The sequence below is a fragment of the Tenrec ecaudatus genome, chromosome 12 (assembly GCF_050624435.1).
Source record: "Tenrec ecaudatus isolate mTenEca1 chromosome 12, mTenEca1.hap1, whole genome shotgun sequence".
In the NCBI taxonomy this organism is placed as follows: domain Eukaryota; kingdom Metazoa; phylum Chordata; class Mammalia; order Afrosoricida; family Tenrecidae; genus Tenrec; species Tenrec ecaudatus.
Window position 1 is genome coordinate 107325432 of NC_134541.1, and position 22138 is coordinate 107347569.

Genomic DNA, 22138 nt, shown 5'->3' on the forward strand with positions numbered 1-22138 from the left:
ATCAAGAGAGTGCTTGCAGGGGAGAGCAGAGATGAACTCAAGGTTGATCCTTGAGGGGTGACTGGATTTGGGGAGGGCTGTTGTTAGGTACCACCAAGTTGGTTCTGGCTCACAGGGACCCCGAGATATGCTAGAATAAGACACTGCCTGGCCCTGTGCCATCCTCCCAATTGTTCCCATCGTTGAGTCCAGTAAAAAGAGGACACATTTCAGAAAGATGGGAAGAGATTTCAGGAGATACAGTGACCTGGCAGTCAAGGGAGATGAGGTCATCTAGAATAAGAGGCAATCAACAGGACTACGTATTGCAGAGATAGTGAGGAGGATGTAGTTTCCATATTATGAGAACTTTGAGGGTAATTATCAAGGACTGTGGAGACAATGCATTTAGACATAGAGACTTAAAAAATTAATCTGTCATTTTGAGAGAGGTAGAGGACAGTGACAGTAGAGTGACATTTCCAGAGATGGAGATTTTCCTTTTTGAACACCAGAGAAGATTTAAGTGTGCTTACGGGCTAATGGGGAGCGGGAGGGCCAGAGGTCCAGACTGCATGAGGAGAGTGGAGGAGGTCTGTGCTATGCTTTAAGGAGAAGCTATGACTTTGATAAAAGGCACGGAGACCTCAGTTGGACATCACATTTTCGATAAAGACTCAGTAACCCTGGTGCCAGTCAGGGATTGAGCCCCATGGCTCTTGGTCTATATTGGAGGGCACAGAAGGCCTTAGAGAGACAGGGCCCTGTCTACCCTGAGAAGTACAAAGTGTGGGTGGGTTCACAGAGTTGGGGGGTATTGACTGGCAGGGCCAAGACGAGGCCCTGGTCTCCAGTGCTGGAGGGGAATTAGGCAGCCCTGAAAGCAGCGAGCCAAAGAGGAGAGGCCAATGAATCAATGCTGCTCACTGTTGGTGAGCTGAGGAGGATGCGCCATGTGACTCCCAGCTCCGTCAGCAGAGCTGTCTAATTCACATAAGTCTTTGGCGTCTACGAGAGGCAAAGCACTGTATCTTGGTGAGATGTGTCAATGAGGATGGGCTCAGGAGGCACACATGGCCTGAGTTACCCTGATGGTAACCTCAGTTCCCACTGCTCCTTTTGAAATAAAGATCAAGTTTCCTCTTTGGGTTTCCTGGTTGTGGGCCTTCACTTCCTACCCTGTTGGGTTCCTGGGGGGGGGGGATGAAAAGAGGAGCAAGAGGAGGGATGTGATGGACAAGCTGTGTTCTATCCTGTGTCTGTGTGGCGTTTAAACCCGTCCAGAGACCCTGCCCCTACGCTATCCTGCCTGCGGAGTGGCCTTAAGCACCCTTGGGAGTTCGGAGACGTCTGGCCTTCTACTCTTGCTTCTGTCACATCTGGCTCCTCTTGTCAACTTTATAGCCCCTGACCCTGGCATGCTTTCATGCTCCACCGTTTGAGATCTAATGCAGCCAGGAAACACTCCGAGCTCACGTTGCTGGAAAGACGCAACAGCTCAGATCCCCACTTCCTCGAATCACTCGTTTTAAAATATCCTTAAGAGCTTAACATAAGAAATGTATCTCTAATGGGAAATTTCCTATAGCTTTGATGGGCAAGTCTTACTCAAAGTCTCTGTTGTGCAGTGAATCACTTAATGTGGTTCTCTTAGTCCTGGTAATGCGTACTAAATAACTCGGTATGATGTCATTTATGAAAATTAGGTGTTTGTGGCCCACCTGTGGTGTATAGGATAACTTGCTAATAATGTAAGTAAAATGTATGGCACCATGGTGAGGGGTGGGACCAGGCAAATAAGTAAGACTGAACCCTAACAGGGGGATTGATCAGTTTTGCTATTTCACTAGTTTTAAAATTGCCAAATGAAGAGCTGAGAGGGAAGACTTCACAACCATCATGCAAGAAAAACCAGGAGTGGAGTATGTCCTTTGGACCCAGGATCCCTGCTCTTAGAACCTCCTTTCCCCAGGAGTCAGAGCAAGACTCTGGGGAGACAGTAAGAAGTGGTGGCAGAAGCAGCAGAACCAGGGAGCCAGCTGGAGAGGGTGCTGTGGGCTTCCTGGCCTATGGAGCAAGAATGCTGAGCTGCTTCAGGCCAAGGCTTACTGGCTGAATGGGCTGCCTCTAGGCACTTGGTGGCAGAGCTAAAAGAGCTTTGTAATACTTGTCTAATCAGGGCAGGGGCTGGGCTGACCCATGAGATCCCCCTGGAGTCTGAGGACCAGGGAGAGGCCTGTCTGTGGGCTTGAAAAGAGGCTCTCCTGGTCAAAGAACTGTATCCTGAACTTTCCTGATCCTGAATTGTAATCTGTTACTTCCCTAATAAACTCCACAATCATGAGTATCATTTGTGGCCATTGCAGTGACTTAAGGAGTCTAGGAGAGAAGTAGTGAGTGCGGTGGGAGAAAAGGCTGGTGCCAGCATTGGTAGAGAGGCTGGAGACAGGAAGTATGTCATAGTTCCTTCATAGGAATTGGCTGATGTTGGTGGTGACTCCCCCACTGGCACAGTGAGAGGTGGTCTTGCATCCCTCCCCATGCCATTCCTACATCCCCTAAGCCACAGCCTGGGGACCCTGCCCTTTCCATTGCATTGTAGAGGTTGCAGAATGGGGTAGGGGTCCTGACTTATGACTAAGGGTATTGGAGTGGTGGGGCCCTTCTGTATACCCCCACCTCACCTTCACCTAAGGAAGGGGGCAGCATTGGGCAGAGCCCCTGAGTCCGACAGGACTGGGTTGCTGGAAGCTGATCATTTTCTGACACCCCGGTCTTTCTCCATGGTCAGGGACAGGCCCGCTTAAATCAGCCTTGTCACTCTCCAGCTCTGAAGGTAGTTTGGCAGAGGCAGAGACCCTGGTGTCCCTCCCTCAGGATATGCTTACTTTCCACTCCCACCCCATCTCAGCTCCAGGGGAGGCAGGGCACAGAGTAAGCTTAGTGACATGGCCAGCCCCAGAGGTGGGTGGAGTCCCCGAGAGATGGGCCCAGGGGCCTTCCTGGGAGCAGGCACAGTTCTGGGTGTGCAGCCAGAGGCACGGAGCACACACACTCAGCAGCTCCAGGACTTGGGGGGATGAAGACCGGGGTTGGTTAGTCAGATCCAGTGGGTGGGGCTTGGGGCTGGTGGGTGAGGGAAGGTCTCTCTCTGGGAGGTGGCCACCTGGTGCAAGCTGAGGTAACTGTGTCTTTGCTCCTGGGCTGGCCTTCTATTTGGGGAGATGACTTGCACCGAAAAGCATGTAAGTGACCCTGGGGAGTGACTGCAGCCAAGTGTTCCGATTGGAGTTCACAGAGGTCACTGTTATGGGGGAGGCAGCTTCCTGAGGATCTGAAGGAAGGGCTGCCCAGGACAAGGGGTTTCACTCACTCTACCCAGAGCCACCAATGCTAACTCTGCACTGGGCTCACTGGAGGCATTTATGAATGAATCCATGATGAGTTAGGCAGAGAAGGGACAGAAGAGCATCGAATATGGTGGCCCAAGAAGTGCCTAGGCAGGGCCTGGGCCATCAGCTCTGGTTAGGATGTGGGACTCAGCTAGGCCTGGGGGAGACTGGGCCCCCATTGGGTTGGGGTCAGTTGTGAAGGGCCTTGATGGCTGAACTAAGTAGCTCTTCCCATAGGCCCTCAGGACAGCCAGCCAGTCCTGTCTATCCTCTCTCCTTCCCACTCAGATATTTTTGGACCCTTCTGGGTAGGGACAGCACTCTGACTCAAACAGGTGCAGGCAAAGCCTGTCCTGGAGTTATGCACCCTCAGGAAGTGGACTGCTGCTGGCAGCTCAACCCAGACCCAAGCCAGGGGGAGAGCCCTGGGCTATGGGCCCACCTTCCCTCCCCGAGTAGGCCCCTGCCAGAACTTCAGTCCCTGGTCCTTCTCCAAGTGGCTATTCTGTTAAGAACCTAAGCCAGTCCAGTTGCTACCCATAGAATTTTCCCTAGATGGCAATAGGTAAAGACTTCACAAGTCTGTTTCTTGAAAAATACATCCCAATGAGCATAGGCTATACTGGTTGTGTGTGTGTGTGTGTGTGTGTGTGTGTGTGTGTGTGTGTGTGTGAGAGAGAGAGAGAGAGAGAGAGAGAGAGAGAGAGAGAGAGAGAGAGAGAGAGAGAGAGAAAGAGAGAGAATATAAATAAGTAAATAAGTCTAGGTAGATCGCCTACCCAAGACCCTTCAATCTGTGGGTTACTTGATTTTTCCCTGACTTTACCCCAAGTATCACTAATTTCTCTAGCACTGATCCAGGTCAAGAAGCCAGGACCCAGGGAGGGCCTGGAACCCATTGGGGCAGGTCCCAGCACTTGGCTCTCAACGGATGAGCGTGGGCACAAGCTCTGAGGGGCACAGGAGTGCCATGGGGAATGCATCTCTCCCTGCCATGCTTTCCTGTCTAAATGTGTAGTCAGCTGTGTTATCATAGGCTGCCCTCTCCAGAGGCAGATCTGGGTGGGGTGCAGATCAGGTCACTCACTAACATTTAAATATCAGAACGCGGGGACAGTCATCTGTCAGCCACCTCTGTGCTTATCTATCTATCTACTTATTTAATTTTTCCAAATAATTTTATTAGGACATAATCCAGCTATCATACAATTCAACAGTTCAGTCATCTTTTTATTAAAAATCTTTACTCAAAAGCAGATGAGTAAAAGGAAACGGGATTGCTGGGAATAGAACAACTAGAAGAAGTAACAAGAAAGTTGGCATGCTGTGGGAAATGTAACCAGATCACTGAACAAACTGTGTGACAATGATTGCATGAGAATCTCATTTCCTGTCTACATCTTCTCCAAAAATGCAACAAAATATTCGCACTACATTGCTCAGAGGCAAGCAGGTTGGATGTGGATGTCTCCTGGTAAGGCCAGATGACTCTGAGAATCCCCTCTTCTTTGCCTTAGAGTTAGTGAATTAGTGCTGCTGCACCTGGACAACAACCAAACTCATGGGTAATTTTGTTTATTTTATGGGTCAATCTGTTGTTTAGCTAAAAGACAGTCTCATGGAATGGTTTTGCTTAGGACCATAGTCTGAGGGGTGGGGAAGGGTTCTCCGGGTCTCAACTAGCCACCGCGGTAGGTGTGGACTTCTTAAGAATTTGAGTTCTGTTCTATTTTTTGCTCTCATTCTATCAAGATTCTGTGATTTTTTTCTTCTCTATAAAATAGGCCCAATTTATGGCATGAAGCCGTAATGTCACTGCCCCAAGGAAATGGCCGTCACATGCTTCAAATGGTTTCTGTTTGTTTGTTGACAGCAGATCCTTTTTTAGGTAAAAGGACTCTGTTAGTAATGACATATCGCTGTTGTAAGTTCCTGCAGCCTGACATTTTCTACCGGTTTCCTCAGATAGCAGGGAACAGGGGCAACCAGCTTGTCTGTCCCCAGTTCATATCCTTGGGGCTCTCTGTCCTTAAAGAGCTTATGCACCAGGAGTGAAGAAGGCCGGCCTGCTCATGGAATGAATAGAGAACCATATAAGGCAGATGCCATCAAGGGCTAAAAATAAGCAGCCCAGGCGTGTGGAGAAAGGGTGGAGACAGGAGGGCTGGAGGCAGGGCAGGAGGTGAGGAGGCATCATGGAGGAGGGGGGCGCTTGTGTTCTGGGTATCAACTTGGACCCCTTGAGGTTAGGCTGGGACCAGTTTGCCGAGTTTAAGAGTTTGAGATAGGACTAGAAATCTCCCACTGTGCCAGACTTTGTGTGGGGTTGTATGTTTCCTAGAGGGTTCATAACAAATGTCACACATTGGTAGCTTGACACAACAGAAGTGTGTGGTCTCACAGTGTGTGGGGGGGGCAGGGTCATGCTGTGACGGCAGACTCTGGGGGAGAGTCATAAGAGTCATGCTAACTTTTTCTAGCTTCTGATGGCCTGGGGAAATCCTTGGTGTCCCTTGGCTGTGGTCACGTCACTCCTATCTCTGCTGACTCTGCCTTCCCCTGGCTGCCTTCCACTTTTATGTCTCTGGTTTTGGGCCCACTCTGATTCTAATGAATGTGTGACATCTGCAAAGATCCTATGTCCAAATCTGCTCACGCTCTGTGGTGTTGGCGGGTGTGAATTTTAGGGGTTATTACCGGTCCTGTGCCTTGGTCCCCAGCTTTTCTTCTTCTTTTGACTTGGTAGATTTTATTTATTTTTAACGTTTTCTTGTAACTTCGGTGAGTGCTTTTAGAGTACCGGCCTTCCCATTCAGTTCAAGAATTCATACGTATTTTGTTTTGTGACTCTCCCACCTTCCTTGTGGTCCCCTGTTTTCATCCCTGCTCCTCTCCTGCCTCTTCACTGAGCACCCTCTCCACGATGGAGCAGTGCTCTCCCTACGTCCTCCCAGTGCCCACCATATCTTTCCTGTTTGCCTGGGGGCAGATGCTACTCTTTTGGCCTGTTGGCCTCATCGCATGAGTCTCCTGGGGGTGGTGTTCACTTGATAGGCCTGTTGGTTGTATGGCTGAAAGCGGCTGGGAAGTGGGTTCAGTTATCCCAGCTTGTTTAGCATTTGCTCTTCCTCTGAACAGAGTGGCAAGTTCCACAATGTTGCCATGGCATTCTCTCTGGTCCCCAGCCCATGCCTTTGCCCCAACAGCTCATCTGCTGACACATCCTGAGTGCTCTCCTTGAATGAATGGATAGACAGCTGGCTTGGGGTGGGGTAGGTGGCGGGGGGAGTGGGGGGTGAAGGGGGGCAGTCCCAGGAGGTAGGGTCCTGCCTAGCAGTGAGGCTGAGGAAAGTGACTGCCACAGGAGGGCAGCCAACAGCCTGCTCTAGGTCTGTCCCTCAGAGGCAGAGCTAGTGGGAGGGGTGTCCTGAGGTGGAGATCTAGTTCCTGTAGCTGGTGGTGTGAGGAAGGCAGCAGTGACCTGAGAACTTGGACGCAGGGCCCAGCTGGCTGCATGTCCTCTGCTATTTCTGCTTGTACCCCACCCCCAGCCCCTCACAGTCTGGGCCCTGGGAGAACTTCCAGGATGTGGTGACACCTCCCCACCCGTCAGCCGGAGCTACTTGGAGAGAAAGACTGAGTGGAGCCTTGACCAGTGCTAGCACCATGGTGCCTTGGCCCTCTGTACTGCCTCCTCCGTGCCAGCCACAGGGTCTCTAGGGGTCCTCTATCAGAAGGAAGGGCTCTCTGGTTTCCTCATTACCGATATGAGGGGTTCCAGATGGGTCGGGCATCTGGGTGTTTATTTTTGCTCCATGGGCTGTCCAGCTCCAGGTTGGGAGTTGGGGGGCAGGGCAGGTTTCAAAATTCTCGAGCCCCAGGGTCCTCAAACTTTTCAGAAATGCACCCCACTGAGCAAGGAAGAACCTCTGGTCCAATAGGTCCCTTGCGCACCCCTTAGCCTGGTGCCCCAGGTTCCTCTGCCAGACTGTGCAGCCCTTCCAACCATGGTGACTGCTCTCACACCACTGTCCCTATACGTGCGTGACTTGGCTACTATAGGGAACATCCGATCTCAACTGACCTTGCCACTCATGAGCTCCCAGGGCAAGCCTCAGGGTTGGACCCTCCTTTTCTGTCCTCTGAGACACTGCCCCCTCTCTATATGACTGCTGCTCCTCTTGGACCCCCTCCCCCCAGCAGAAGTTCTCTTCAAGCAGAAGCTCCTCACCTCAGTAGTATAGCTGACCCATTCCTCACAACCACTCGAATCGAGTCAGCTTGGACTGGGGTGACCCCACATGCATCAGACTAGAATCCTGCTCCCCAAGGTTTCCTATATGGCTGAGGTTTTGAAAGCCACTCACCACGCCTTTCTTCTAAGGTACCTCTGTGTAGATGGGACTTGAACTTTCACCTTTCAGTTTGCAGCCAAGTGTGGTGACTAAGCTGGGAAGGGCCCTTTAATTAAGAACGAGCCTGGGAGGTGAAGGAAGTGACCTGCTGACCTGCTCCCTGCCGCTCACCCCCACCCCATGCACACATAGCCCATTAGTACTACCGAGGCTTTGAACACTGTCTGCCATTGAGAGAAGGCCCATCACCTCACCATCATCTCCCTGTCACCCAAAGGCAGCTCTGGGTGCTGCTCCCTGAAAAAAATCCCAAGTCCCTTACATTTACTGGTGGTGGTGGTGCCAGCAAGTCGCTTCTAACTCATAAGTGACACCATGTGACAGAGCTGAACGGCTCCATAGAGTTTTCTTATCTGCAGTTTTTATGGGGGCAAATCACCAGCTCTTTTCCCTTGGCACTGCCAGTGGGTTTGAACCACCGACCTTTTGGTTAGCAGCTGAACACTTCATTGTGTGTGCCACTCAGGCCCTGTGCGCAGTTTATCAGGAGACACTAAGCCTGAGAAGGGAGGGATAGGAATGCTGGTTGGGATGCTGGCCTGGGAAAGCTTCTGGGAAAGGTGCCATCTGAGTGGAGACTTAGAAGACAAGGGTGAGCCATGCAGTTGGCTGGGCGAGAACTGGGCGCTGGAGTGTTGCAGGGAGACCAGGGCTGGCATGGCTGGACAGAGAAGACCCCAGGTCTCCCTCCCAGGCAAAGGAGACCCCTGAGTCCCACAGATTACAGAGCCCTCACCCTCTGATCCTGCTTCCCCTCTGAGTGTTGGAGTGCCTGGGGCCGAAGGGTGGTGTGGGTGAAGAAGTGGTTAGATTGAGGCTGCATTTTGAAGGCAGTTAACAGGCTTCACCAAGGCGTTGGAAAAAGAAACAAACCAAGGACAGTTGATTCTTTCTTCAGTTTCCTTTATTCCAGTGGTCAGTTGATTTTCTTTTTGAGTGTGGGGGGCAGGCACTGTGGTGCCCACAGTGGCTCCACCATAGCAGCGTGACCGCAGTGTCTTGTTCTGCTGTGCACAGGACTGCTGGGAGTCAGAACCGACTTAGGGGTGCCTAACAGCCATGACCCCTAAATACAGATGGAACTGTTAGGGAAATTAGCCATGTTCATTGGGCTGTCAACCCATCCCTGCTCTTCAACTTTCCTATCTCTCTGCGGGCAGCTCAAAGTCTCCAAGGCTGCTTTAGCAAAATATTGACTCACTGCCATTGAGTCAATGGACTACCTTCTAGGACAGGATAGAACTTTCTGAGACTGTAACTCTTTATTTTTAAAAATCATTTTATTGGAGGCTCATACAATTCTTTTTTTTCTTTGAATTATTTTATTGGGAGCTCTTACACAATCCATACATACATCCATTGTGTCAAGCACATTTATTTGTACATTTGTTGTCATCATCATTCTCAAAACATTTGCTTTCTACTTGAGCCTTTAATATCAGCTCCTCATTTCCCCCTCCCTCCCTTATGAACTCTTCATAATTCATAAATTATTATTACTTTGTCATATCTTACAGTGTTCGACATCTCACTTTGCCCACTTTTCTGTTGTCCATCCCCCAGAGACTGTAACTCTTAACAGGAGTGGAAAGCTTTGCTTTTCTCCCCAGGAGCAGCTGGTAGTTTCAAACTTCCGACCTTATGGTTAGCAGCACAACTCGTAACCACTATGGTCCCAGGACCCCTTAGTGCAGTAGTCACGGTGGTGCACTCTCAGTGTCACCTCCTGGTGATCTCGTCTGGTGTCTAGCACCACTGAGCTCTGTAGGGCTGTTTTCAGATTGCCAGGTCTCTCTCCCAATAGCTGCTAGGTGGGTTCGAACCACCAACCCTTCACTTTGGACGTAGTCCAGAGCAAACCATTTATGCTAGCAGGGACCTCGACCCAGAGAAGGAGACACATTTTCACCCTGTGCACTCAGTCCACCTGCAATGGCAGGCACATCTGCCAGACCCAGTGGACACTCCTGTGGCCAGAACTGGTGGGAGAATTTGGGGCTCAGTGGGGCATCTGAGCCTCCTCTTGCTACTGTAACAGAAGTACCACACGTGGGAGCGTTAACAAACAGAACTGTATTTCGTCACAGTTCAGGAGGCTACATGTCAGAGTTGAGGATGCCACACCGGCTTCAGGGAGGGTTCTTGCTTATGCTTTCTAGGTGTCAGCTCTGTGGTCCTGAGTGACCTGCCTGGGCGTGGTATCTACAGTCCCTATGTCTGCTCTCTGACTCTCTTTGTAGACTTCAAAGGAGGTCATCTCAAGACACACCTGGCACTGAGATGGCCTCCCACACATAACAGGGGTTAGGGCCCTGGTCCAGCCCTGGGACCCAGTGGGCAGGCTGGCCTGCTGGTGCTCCTCAGATGTTGTGGAGATGGCTTCGTGTGGCCTTCAGCACTGGCCACAGAGGGTCAGCCTGGGGACAGCCAGCAGGCAGTGTGCAGACTCCGCCCACCTCACTCCTGCCCTTGGTGCTGACCTCCCTCTCTCTGGGGGAGCCCCGTGGGAACTGTGGCATGGATGGCCTGTCCTGGCCGGCAGCATGGCCACCAGGAGGCTGCCCAGTGAGCCCCGGGAGTGAGAGCCTTCTCTGGTGTCAGTGTCTGAGGAACCGGGGCACTAGAGGCAGTTTACCGCCTGGGTATTCTGAGCAGGTCATGCTTGACTTGAGTGGCCTGGGATGGTTCCTCCCAGAGCGATGGTGTTCCGGAGGGAGCCTGACAGGAAGTGGCCCAAGGAGGGGGACCGAGTTTGTCCTGCCACTCTTCCAGGAAGCTGGACCCACGGGTCTGAGGCTTAGGCTAGTAGGTCACAGGGGATGCAAACCAGTGGCTCTAGCAAGTCAGCTCTCAGGTAGCCCAGCGATGCGGTCTGGATGTCTGCGCCAATAGACTGATTTGCCCTGGAGGCTTTGAGAGCTTGTCCTGTTCGTGGAGTGGGAAGGCGGGGCTCAGGGCTGTCTCCAGTGGCTGCTACCTCCTTGAGCTGTGGCAGTAAGACCAGCCCCACTGTAGCATGGGCTCCCAGTGGGGGTAACCTGAGGGCCCTCCTTGGCCTGTAGACATGGAGCTACATGCCAGGGCAGGGCCTGGATGCAAGTGACATCTGAGGGCTTACGCCGTCATCAAAGTCCTCCCACGACTCTTCACACAGAACTGTACTCGGGGAACCCCCCCCACTCCAAGGCCACTCCACTCTGAACCCTAGCTGACCCTCCTTGGGAACAGGCATGGGGAAGAAGCACGTGAGCTCAGGAACACCAGGGCTGCCCAGGGACAGGGCAGAACATGGGTATCCACGGGGAAAGGGAAGTTTATAGGCAAATTCCATTCTTAATCCCATGTTTCCACCATGAGCTTCTGAATGGGAATCCCAGTGACTCTTGGTCAGGAAAGCTCACCGTTATTCCTGATTTTGCCCCTTACACAGTAGGCGATGTTGGGTACTTCCTTTCCTCGCCTTTGACATGAATGTATTGGACTCCTTTATGTTAGGGTTCTAGTTCTCACAGATGGATAATGAGATCGAGGTTGGGACTTTGAATATCAAAATCCAAACGTGAAACTGTGCCCAAGTCAGAAGTGGGGCACTCTGAATAGTGCTTGAATAGTGAGTTTTTGGCAGGTTCTGTGGACCAGGGCTTCACAGGACAGAGGACTGGAGCATTTGTGCTACCCAAGTCCTTGCATTTGGCTTGACCTTCCTCCTGACTCTGAGTCGACTCAGGAGTGGAAGCATCTCTGGTTTTCTCAGCAGCCAGGGTAGAACTGCTAAGGATGCCTGAGCAGGTCTGGGAAGGGAGTCGTTGGCTGCCTCTAGTGCCCTGCCCTCCAAGGCTTCCTCCTCCTGGCACTGTGGGGTTGGGGGCTGACCAGAGGGCTGGAGGAGGGCTGAGTGTGGCCAGGCAGGCCTGTGTTCAAGGCTCTTCAAAGGTACTGACTTGCCCCATTCTTCTTCTTCTTTTTTTTCAACATGCTCCATTCTTATTGCAGCTGAGCAGAGTAAGCAGGGGGCTTCCTAGTGGGAGCCAAGCACATCTGAGCAATTTCTGAAGGGCTTATTATCCTCTCCACTGTGCTCCCTATTATGAGCGCTCCCATTGTGCTCCCAAGGCCTTGCTGTCTTCTTGCCCGATGCCATTTCAAAGGGCCTCTGACAACGCCTCAGAAAGGTGGGCCCTGGGGGGTGGAGGTGTGTTGGGGTGAGTTGTATGGTCCTCAGGGATCTGGCAGATGGTATAGAGTGGCCTGGGAAGTTTCTGGGGAGTAGGACTGACTTGGCTGGGAGTCAGGACCTGCAGGAGTTAGCTTTGGGCACAGTAGGTCATGATCTTGACCTCTGTAGTATGGAAAGTTTAGGTCCATTTCTGACCCTGGGCCAGCTGGAGGCTCAGGAAAGACAGATCTGCTCCAGGGCACCTCACCTGGGAGACAGGAAAAGGACCCACCCATCCAGAACCTGAGGAGCAGATTGAAGGGTGAGTTGGCTTGGCTCCTGTGCAAAGCTGGTTCTGTTTTGGCTCACTTGGTACCATTTGGATTTGGCCCAGCACCTTTGGTCTTCTAGGAAGAATGACGGTGGAATGCGTCTGAACCTCACCTCATGTCAGACACTTTGAGAAGGTTGGCAAGGATGGTTAATTACTCTTATTGATGAATGAACTCAGATTCAAGGATAAGTCCAAGGTCATGTTGCTGGTTTGAAATATCAGGTATCCCTTCATGGATTCAGAGACCAGTCTGGCTCTGGATGACTCTGGGGCTCAGGGAAGAGAGAGGTAAGGGGGTGGTTGTGAGTACTCCCTGGGCCTGGGGTCCTCCTTGGCCCAGAAAACATGTCAGGAGACAGCCTGGAGCTGTCAGATACACATTCTGAGCTCAAGAACTAACTAGCCTTTCTCCAACTTCCCTGGGTGTGGAGTAAAGTGGGTCTTGTCCCATTGCTCACACCTGCCAAGCCTGAGATGGCCATGACCTTAAGCCAAGGAATTAGTCTGGGACTTGGAAGAAGTCAGGCTTGCTTGGACCTCTCCCTGCCTGGTGCCCAAGAGTTATGCCATCAGCAGCCTCTCTCCACAGAGCCCATAGAGATTTCTGTCTTGGGGCTGGGGCTTGGAGGAAGCTGGCCACCTGCCCGAGTCTGTCTGGAGTCTCTCTCCGCCCCGAGAGCTCAGTCCTCTGAACGGAAGCAGTATGACCCCACCATGTTTGCAGGGCTTCTGTGCACCTGGGGCGAGGCTGTCTCTGGAAAAAGGGCTCTCAGCAGAGGATTCTTTCCAGTAGCTGACTCACATGGAGATGTTAGGAACGTCCCATTGTGCCTCCCACAAAGCAGCTGCCTTTCCAGAGAGACTGCTCATTGGCTGTCAGGGAGCCTTTGGGCATCAGTGACTCCATGGCAGTGGGATTGAGTTCAGGGTGGGAAGCAAAGGGATTCTGTCAATTCTTGGGATATTATGAGTTAAAAACAATTAGTTTTGAACAATCCTGGATAAAGGGAGGAAAGAGAGAAAAGAGTAAGAACTTGTTTCCTTTCCAAAGTAAATTGAGCCCCTACCCTCCATGAGTGGGGGGGCAAAGTGGGGAGTTGATCAGAAAGCTAGACTCTTGTATGAGCCCACTGCTAACCAGGCTGATTAGCCCTGTGTCTTTGGGACACAGCCACTTAGGAGCCTTATTAGTAAAATCAAACTACTAATTGGACTTAGAGGAGATCCCTTTTGACCCCTGAATCCTGACTCTCTCTGATTGGTCTTTGTCCTTGTATCCTACCCTCTGCATGAAGCACTTTGGGGCCAGAGCCTAGCCAGGGACAAGCTGACCTGGTGGGATTAGCCTTGATTTTAGGAGCTTGGCCAGGTGGCCAAAGAAATCTTCCCAAAATGGCGACCTCTCTCATGGCACCTTAGTTGCCCTGGTGGTGGGGGTGGCGCAGGGAGAGGTGAAGGCTCTCTGAACGGCAAGGGAAAGGGGGTCGGGTTGGGGAGGATGTGGTCGACCTTCACCTCTGGCCAGCCCTTCTCTTCTAAGGCTTTTGTTGATTACCGCATTGTCTCAGGTCATCGCCCAAGAAGTGATTGATTTGTTCAGCGGCCCGGATCAGTGGACATTGACTCTGTAGAATAAAATACCAAAAATGGGGATGTCAGAGGAGGCCATTGACCCACTCTGGCTCACTTGGGAGTATCCAGAGGCAAAATCTAGAACGGGGCTGTTCCTGCTTTGCCTATGAGACCTCTGCTCTGCAAGGTGTTCTCAGATGAACTTGGGTCATAGACTTATAAGATCTCCAAGTATTTGAGCAGCAGGATTCCTCAGGGCCCACCACTGGTATCCCTGCCCTCCTTGGGCTGATGTGTTCAGGGTTAGAGTTAGAAAGTGATTTTTCTTCCCACCAGGACTTTATTCCTGATGATCCTCTGCATAAAATATTTTACTCATGTATGCCTTTGGATTTGATTGCTTCCATGCAAAGGGATTAAAAGTCATGTGGAGGAATAACCTTGGGAAATCCTTGTTTAGAATGGCTGCTAAGAGACTTGACGTGACGCTGTAATGGAGTATCCATTCCATTCTATTCTATTCCACGAAGCCGCCTTTTACATTCAGCATCCAGAGGGAAGCTCCAAACCGGTAAACCAGCAAAGTATCATGGGGTCTGACTTCTCTTTTTTTGACCTCCAGACTCAATTTAAAAGACTCAATTTAAAAGACATTGTGGCAGTAGCACTGTGGTCCTCCCATGATGGTGGCATTAGAATCACGGGGTGGAGCACACACATTATAGACCGACCACTGGGCCCAGACTACCATGCTTGCAAAGCCTGAGGGTCACAGGGACCATCTCCCCTGGGCACGCTCCTCTGGCTCTCTGCCTGAGTTCTAGCCCATTTCTGGGATGTGCGACTGTGATCAGAGTAATGATCCTGTGTCTATTTCCTCATGTCAAGAATGTGTACCCAACCTTGCTCTTCCTGCACCAGAGGACTGTTGGGGTGGGGACCAAGAGGAACATGGGTATGAAAGTTCTTTGAATGGCACCAAGTCCCATTCAAAGCCAAGATGTTGTGTAGCTCAGTGGTGGCACATCCAGATGGCAGTCAAAAGACATTGTCAGGAGGGCTTTCTTGAGATGTGGGAGGAAGATATTTCCAGAGAAGAGGTGGGGGAGAGGAGTGTGGTTTCCAAGCACCCTCTCCCCACTTTCAGCAAGGGAACAGATCAGACTCTATTAGAGGAGGGTTGTTCCTGAGTCTTCACCAAGGAAGCTGAGGGCTTCCTGGGTCACTTTGCACAAATCGCTGGGGCCTGGAGAGCACTCTGGCCTGAGGGCCCTAGGCTTGGACTTGGTGTGCCTGTTTGGTGTGGACCCCCATTGTTGTGGACTCCTCTTTGGTAGACAACCTCAGGGAGGTCTCTGAGAGGCTCCTGGCCAGAGCTTTTCCTGTCCAGTTGTGCTCACTCAGACCCTTGGTGATGTCCCTGCGGAATGGGCTCAGTGGGGAAAGGAATGTTGGGGTAGTCTTATTAGAGGTGGGGAGAGGAGAGAACTGAGCAGGGCAGTGGGTGGGGATGGGGGACACAGGACTTTGCTGGCAGACGGTGGTGCTAAGGTAGAAAGAGGAACTGGTTTATGCCAGCTCTGCCTCCCATGATCCCACTGGGGCTGCTGTTATTCATGACCTCTGACACAACCATGCCCTGAGCTCTGGTGGGCCAACTGCCTTGGCGACAGCTTATACAGTACCCTACTGTGTGTTCTGGCCTAGACCAGGACTTGTCTTCCCAAGGACTCACCCATCAGCGTGTCCTCAGTCCTCCATACCCCCTCCTCCTCCTGAGGGAGCCATAGGGGTGGAGGAGAGAGACTGATAGATAGAGAGATAACCTCTGATGAGAATTTGTCTTTCCACCCAGATGTAGTGAATCAGCATCTCCAGGTGAATCAATACCAAGGGGCTTCAGAAATGGGAGAATGGAATGAAAAGATAATGGAACTGTCCCAGGGCCATTTTGTAGCCCCCTCCAGTCCCCTGTACACACACACACACACACACACACACACACACACACACACACACACACTCACTCACTCACTCACTCACTCACACAGCTTGTGAAAACATAGATACCCATGCAGCCTAGCTGGGGTAGAAGGACAAAGTCTCAGCCAGGTTAGAATTGGGAGGAACCAGTTGGAAGCCCTGCTTTAAAGCCCTCCTCACAGCCAATGGCTTATCCACTTCCTGAAGCTGTGTTTGGTTGGGGCGCAATGGGCCATCTCGTTTCATTGAGAGACTCCTTCACATAAGTCTTTTTACTCCTGAGGGAAGGTCATGGGGCGGGAGCCATCACCCTTGGTCTTTTTCACTCCAGAATGCTGAGTGAAGGCCAGGCAGGGGCTGCTCAGCAGTACACGTGAGCCAGGAAAGGTGCAGTTGTAGATGTTGGTGTGTGCATGTGTGTGTACACGCATACACACTCACAGATATGTGTGAGTACATACACACATTTTAGTTCTTCTGCCAAGACAGAGCCCAGGAGTTGAATGGCATGGTAAACAAGTACCTGGGGGCCTCCCCTTGTTGGAGGCAGAGAGCCTTTTGAGAGTATCAGAAATGTCATGGCAGGTCAGACCCAGCGTCCCTTTGCTCAGTATCACCGTTATCTTCATCCTGGTCATCAACAGTAGAGGCAGCACTTCCTTTTGACCAGGCCGAGTTAAGACCGTTCCTGCCCTCCCGGAGTTAGGAACTGTTTGAAGCATGAGCAGAGAGAAGGGGTGCACTGTTGTCCCCTAAACATTAAAAACATTTCATGACTTTGGAAGCCTGGACAGAATCAGTAGTTCTGGGTCTCAGTAGCCCATCTAGTGGCCACATATCTTTGATATGACACATTTGCCTCTAAAACCTGGCTGCTTGATGAAGGAGACCTGGTGGTGTAGTGGTTACATTTTGGGTTGCTAATCACAATGTCAGCAGTTTGAAACTACCAGCTGCTACAAGGGAGAAAGATGAGGCTTTCTACTTCCATAAAGAGTTACAGTCTTGAAAACTCACAGGGGGAAGTTCTAGCCTGTCCTACAGGCTTGCTATGAATCACACTACCTTTGAACCAGTTCTGACTCCTACAGGGTTTCGGTGCCTGTAAAACTTCCTGGAAGCAGGCAGCCTTTTCTTTTGCAGTGTGTGCTGGCGGGATTACACTGTGGACCTTATTGTTAGCAGTCTAATGCCGAACCCACAGAGCCACCAGCGTTCTGAGTTATAATAAAAGTCAAACCTGCAGCTGTTGATTCCAACTCATAGTGACTCTATATATCGGGCTTCCATATATGGTATATTGGGCTTCAGAGGCTGTAAATCTTTATGGGAGCAGACAGCCTTCTCTTTATCCACAGAGCAGCTGGTGTATTCGAACCACCATCCTTGAGGCTAGCAAGTCAATGCTTACCAACAGAGCCACCAGGGCCCCTTTAGTAATAATGGAGTTTCAGATGTGGTTACATCTGTGAACATGTGTGGGAAGAGTGTTCTCTCAATATGAGCCTACTCTTTATTGAGGCTGATTCACATAACATTACAAGTAACCATCAACATGTTAAAGCATAACATTCGGTGGCATTTAGAACATTCAGTGTTGTGTAACGATGACCGCTGATTCCAAGACATTTCTGTTACTCCAAAAGGAAAGCCTCTACCAATAGCCAGTCACTCTCCCCTTCCCCTTCCTCCAGCCTCTGGCCACTGCTATCAGCGTCCTCTCACTGTGGGTTTGCCTGCCTGGACATTTCATATACATGGACTCATCTAGCATGCAGCCTCTTTGTCTGACTTATTTTCCTCTGTTTAGTGTTTCCGAAGTTCAATGATGTCACCTTGCGTGGTAGAGCGCCCTCCTTTCTTAGGCCCACATTTTGTATATCCAATCATCTGTTGATGGGCACTTGGGTTGGTCGCCGTGAGGGGAGCTGGTTCAGGGGTACTCTGGAAGGAAAAAAGCTTCAACTTTCTAGCATTCTGAACTTAGCCTCAGGTTGGCTCTCTAGGGACCCTGGAGGCTGCCCCAGCCATCAAGGAGCAGATGGTGGGGATCACAAGGCAGAAGGGGCTTTTCTTTGTTGGAGGCCTTCAACCTGAGAGAGGTGTGTGTGTGTGTGTGTGTGTGTGTTTGTGTGTGTGTGTGCGTGTATAACCCCTGTATGGAGAGGAGACATTGAGTCTTTGCAAACCAAGCAGAAGCCCTTAGTCAGGGTGAATGGAGCCAACAGGGAGAGCCCGGTGGCTGTCTAGGTGACTCAAGGCCAGACTCCTGTAGTCCCTGCATCTGACAAGCTTCATTGGCATTTTTCTTAAACAGATCGTAGCCCGGGTGGGATCTGATGGAAAAAATAGGTTTACCCTGGGGAAGCTTTCCTTCACCCCTTTTGCAAGTCAGTGATCTCTGCAGACCAGGCCCCACTCTACTCCCCTCTGCTTCGCTCTTCCTGTGCCCTCGGCTCTCCGGGTAAAGCTATCAGCCCTTAGAAGAGGATCCCCTTGGAAGGGGTTGGCTAAGGCCACTGGGAAGCCCAAGCCCTGCCCTTTTTGGATATTGCTCCTCCTCGGGCCATGTCCACTCGGAGGCAGGGAGGCCAGCAAATGCCTGTCCTTACGTGGACAGGGTTGGATGTGTGACTTAATAAGGTTGAGAGACACAAATAATCCCCTAAGTACTTTGCCATGTAACCTAAGATTATGTCGCCTGCAAACACCTGTTTTCACTCCTTTGCTGACAGTGGTATAAAAAGCTCTCGGGTTAATGACTCTAGGAACTGCTGAGGGATGGCATGCACATGGATTTGTAATGTCTTGGATATATCTCCAGGTTGGCCAGCTGCACGTGCCCATTAGCAAGGTTGAGGAAGGGCTTCAAGGGCGGGCCCAAGTTTCCACCCGGCCAAGTAGTGGGAGAGTCCAAGGCGAGGGGCGGAGAGGTTGCCTTTGGGATGGGCAATGTTTGCACACACAGCCCCCCCCCTCCCCCGTTTCCTCCCAGATCTGTGGTTTTCACATGGGGGTGGGGTTCGCACAGCTCTGCTTGTCACACAGGGTAGTTGAGAAGACCCAGGGGGATGGGTGTAACACTGCTCCTAGGCAGGTCTCCACCACCGCCGAGGAAGATGGGAACTAGATTTATTTAGACGCTTTTGAGAAGCAGCGTGAGTGCCAACCTGTGAAACTGACCAATAATATTCTAATCATTCAGAACTGCAAGTCTCTGCCTCGGGTGGCACAGAAGAGGTTGGCAATTTGTTGGAGAATCAGTTCTCTGCTGGAGACGCGAATCTAGAGGACAAGGAGAGGGCACTTTACGCAGATGCAAGCCCTCCAGAGAAGACCCGGCTCCTCCATTTTCCAGATGGCAGTGAGGTGGAGACCCCAGAGAAGTCCCCGCCAGGGGTCCTTCCCAAGGTTGCTGACTCCGAAGCTAGCCTGTCCAACGGCTCAGCTCCTGAGTCTGCCCCGCTGGAGGATGCTGCAGGACCTGGGGAGGAGGAAGAGGGCCCTCCTGAATCCAGTGCCCTTCCTCTGGACGGGGCAGAGGGGGCGGCCGGGAGCGGGCTCTCCATGGAGGAAGCAGGCAGCGGGGTCCCCGAGGAGGCTGCGGGCAGCGGAGAGATGGAGGTAGAGCTCGTCTCAGAGACAGATGGTGAACGGAGCACAGGCCCTGCTCAGGAATCGGGAGTGCCGGGTGAGGAGCCCGAAGTGCCTGGGGAGGATCAGGAAGTGCTCATCGGAGTTCGGGAAGTTGAGCCTGGGGAAGAAGAGGCTGATGCTGACCCAGAAGCTAGCTACTACGACAACGCTGAGTCGAAGGACCTCCACCTCCGGGAGCTCAGCCCCAGCGCAGAGTCCAAGGAAGCACAGCTCTCTCAAGAGGACCGTCCCCGAGAGGGGTTGCCTGTGCAGGGCCCCAGCGAAGCCTCTTCTGAAGAAGAGAGTAGCATTGAACATGGAGGAGAAGAAGAGGGAATGACATCCGAAGAATCCAAAGAGAACAGTGGTGATGGGGCTAGTTCAGAAGAAACAGGGGCTGCGGACTCTGAGGAAGCCAGGGAAAGCCAGGAAGCAGCAGAAAGCACGAACCCAGGAGAGAAGGGAGTGCAGTCGAGCACAGAGGAATTGAGTACAGGGTCCAAGGGCATCGAGGCACAAGATCCAGAAGAGGGCCAGCAGGGTAGGGGACTGCCACATGTACTCTCCAGGGGGTAGGAGTTCTGCAGAAACAGCCCTAGCAGTCTTCCAAGAAGTCTTGTGGGCAGGGGACAGTCAGGGATAGATTGCTTATCCTGGAGGCACTGTCCAGGGAGGCCGTGGGACACCTCTAGTTTGGAGGGACGGAGTGCAAGGTTGTGCCCTCAGGAGTAAATCCTGTAGGGTCCCCAGATGCTCCAACATGGAACAGTGTCTCGACCTTAGGACAAAGGGAATAGTGGCAGGTTGGTGGGGGGGAGGAACAGAGAATAAATGAGACAATGTGAGCGACTGGTCCATATCAGGTGTGGAGAACTGGGACCTTTGGGTGAGGGTTGTGATGTGAGAGCTGGCTGGCTGTGACCACTGTAGGAGCAGCCACCTCTCCGGCATAGAGGAATGGGAGGCCAGACCCACAGCTATCGGGCAGCATTGTAGAGATGGATTCAGGCCCCAGGGAGTCAAGGCTCCTTGGACCAAAAGTTGGACTATCCTACTGGAGAGATTAGGGTCCATCCTCCCATTCCAAGATGCCTCCCTTGTAGGAAGTTATTTTACATATTGGGAAGGATCCCTGGCGGTACAATGTTCAAGTACTGGGCTGCTAGCTGTAAAGTTGTAAATATGAACTTACTAGCAGCTCCATGAGAGAAAGATGAGTTTGTTTCTGTAACAACAACAGCCTTGGAAACTGTATGGGGCAGTCCTACTCTGTCCCACTGGGTCAGTAGGCATGGGAATGGACTCGACAACAACACATCACTTGTTGGGCCCTGGTGCACGCCATACAGGGAGGAGCGCCTGTAACATAAGCTCTTCCCTTCCTTGTCCTCCCTTTTGGAATAGGGGCTACCTGGGTGTGATCCATGTAAAGATCCAAGCTCTGAGGTGCACTCATTCTCTGCTCCTCCCTAAGGGAACCAGTCTCCTGCTTGGGAAGCTTAGGCACATCATCCCAAATATTTTGCATGATCAATCTGGCAGGAAAATAGTTACAATTCTAAAGGATCAAGGATGGAAGGTTCCCCGGCCCAAGCAAGAGCCTCTAGTTCACAATGAGCATCTCTTACTGGTCAAATGCAAGTTATTCTGAAAAGACTCCCTGCAGCAGTCTCTGCCCACCCATCCTCTCCACTCCCCCCTCAGTGGGATCCTGATACAATGCTAATTAAGTCATGTCAGCGTCTGCTTAGCGCTCCCCTTGACTTTTATTGTACAGACTACTACCCCCAGAACTCTGGTGCCCACCACTCGTGCCTCATTGTGGCGTAGTGCCTTAGCCTCCCGACTGCTTTATGCTAACTCCTGACTGGTGTTTGCCGGCAACTTTGTTGTCCCTGGAACCTGCCCTTGTCACCTAATGAACCATTCACACAGCAGCCCTCAGCGTATGTGTAGCTTCCTTTGGGGCATGTCCTCTGGCTTCACATGTACCCTAACATTGCTACAATTTATTTTCTGTTGGTATTGAGAATATACACAGCAGAACACAGACCAATTTCTATGCGTACAACTCCGCGACCTGATCTTCAAATTTTGCAACTTTCATCACCCTCCATTGCTGAAATTTTCTTTCCTCATTAACATTAACTCCGTGTTCCCTAAGTTTCCTAACTGAACTTTTGAGTTGCTATTGATAATCTGTTCACATATATAGTTCTTTAAAAGGAGCCTTGGTATTGCTGTGGGATAAGGACGGGTCTGCTAACGCTAAAGGCTGCAGTTCAAACTCACCAGATGTTTTATAGGAGAAAGATGAGGCTGCCTGCTCCCATAAAGATTTACAACCTTGAAAACCCCACATAGGGTCACCATGAGTCAGAATAACTTGATTGATGGCAGTTGATTTGGTTATGGTTTTGATATAGTTCTTTAAAGAGTATCGTATTCAAAGCAGTTTTTTTTACTAAGGAAACTAATGTTGGTTTTAAAAAAGATTCCATTGTTTAAGTTTAAAGATTATCTCAGGGCAAAAAATTCAGGGGTTTGTCCAGTCTTAGTGACTCCAGAAAGTCTAGGTTCCATAAGAAATTCCAATTCTGCTTTACACTCCCTCCTTTTGATCAGGATTCTGCTCTAATCTCTGATCAAAACACTCAGTAATCGTCTCACA

General features: G+C 51.2%; 2 protein-coding genes across 4 annotated transcripts in view; both read left to right on the top strand.

The window, feature by feature from the left end:
* Positions 1-22138, top strand: part of LOC142462457 (sarcalumenin) — a 52236-nt gene that overhangs the window by 16751 nt on the left and 13347 nt on the right. The window contains exon 1 of one of the 3 annotated variants that reach the window (XM_075564355.1): positions 4815-4936. The exons of the other annotated variants lie outside the window; for them this stretch is intronic. Coding sequence (XP_075420470.1) covers positions 4933-4936 — 4 coding nt within the window. The 5' untranslated portion in view covers positions 4815-4932. Of the gene's footprint in view, positions 1-4814; positions 4937-22138 lie in introns of those variants that run through there. 3 annotated transcript variants of the gene reach the window in all.
* On the top strand, positions 10330-21297 carry LOC142422251 (uncharacterized). Its single transcript, XM_075527668.1, has 3 exons — positions 10330-10351; positions 19037-20008; positions 21245-21297. The coding sequence occupies exons 1-3, from the start codon at positions 10330-10332 to the stop codon at positions 21295-21297; spliced, it is 1047 nt and encodes a 348-aa protein (XP_075383783.1).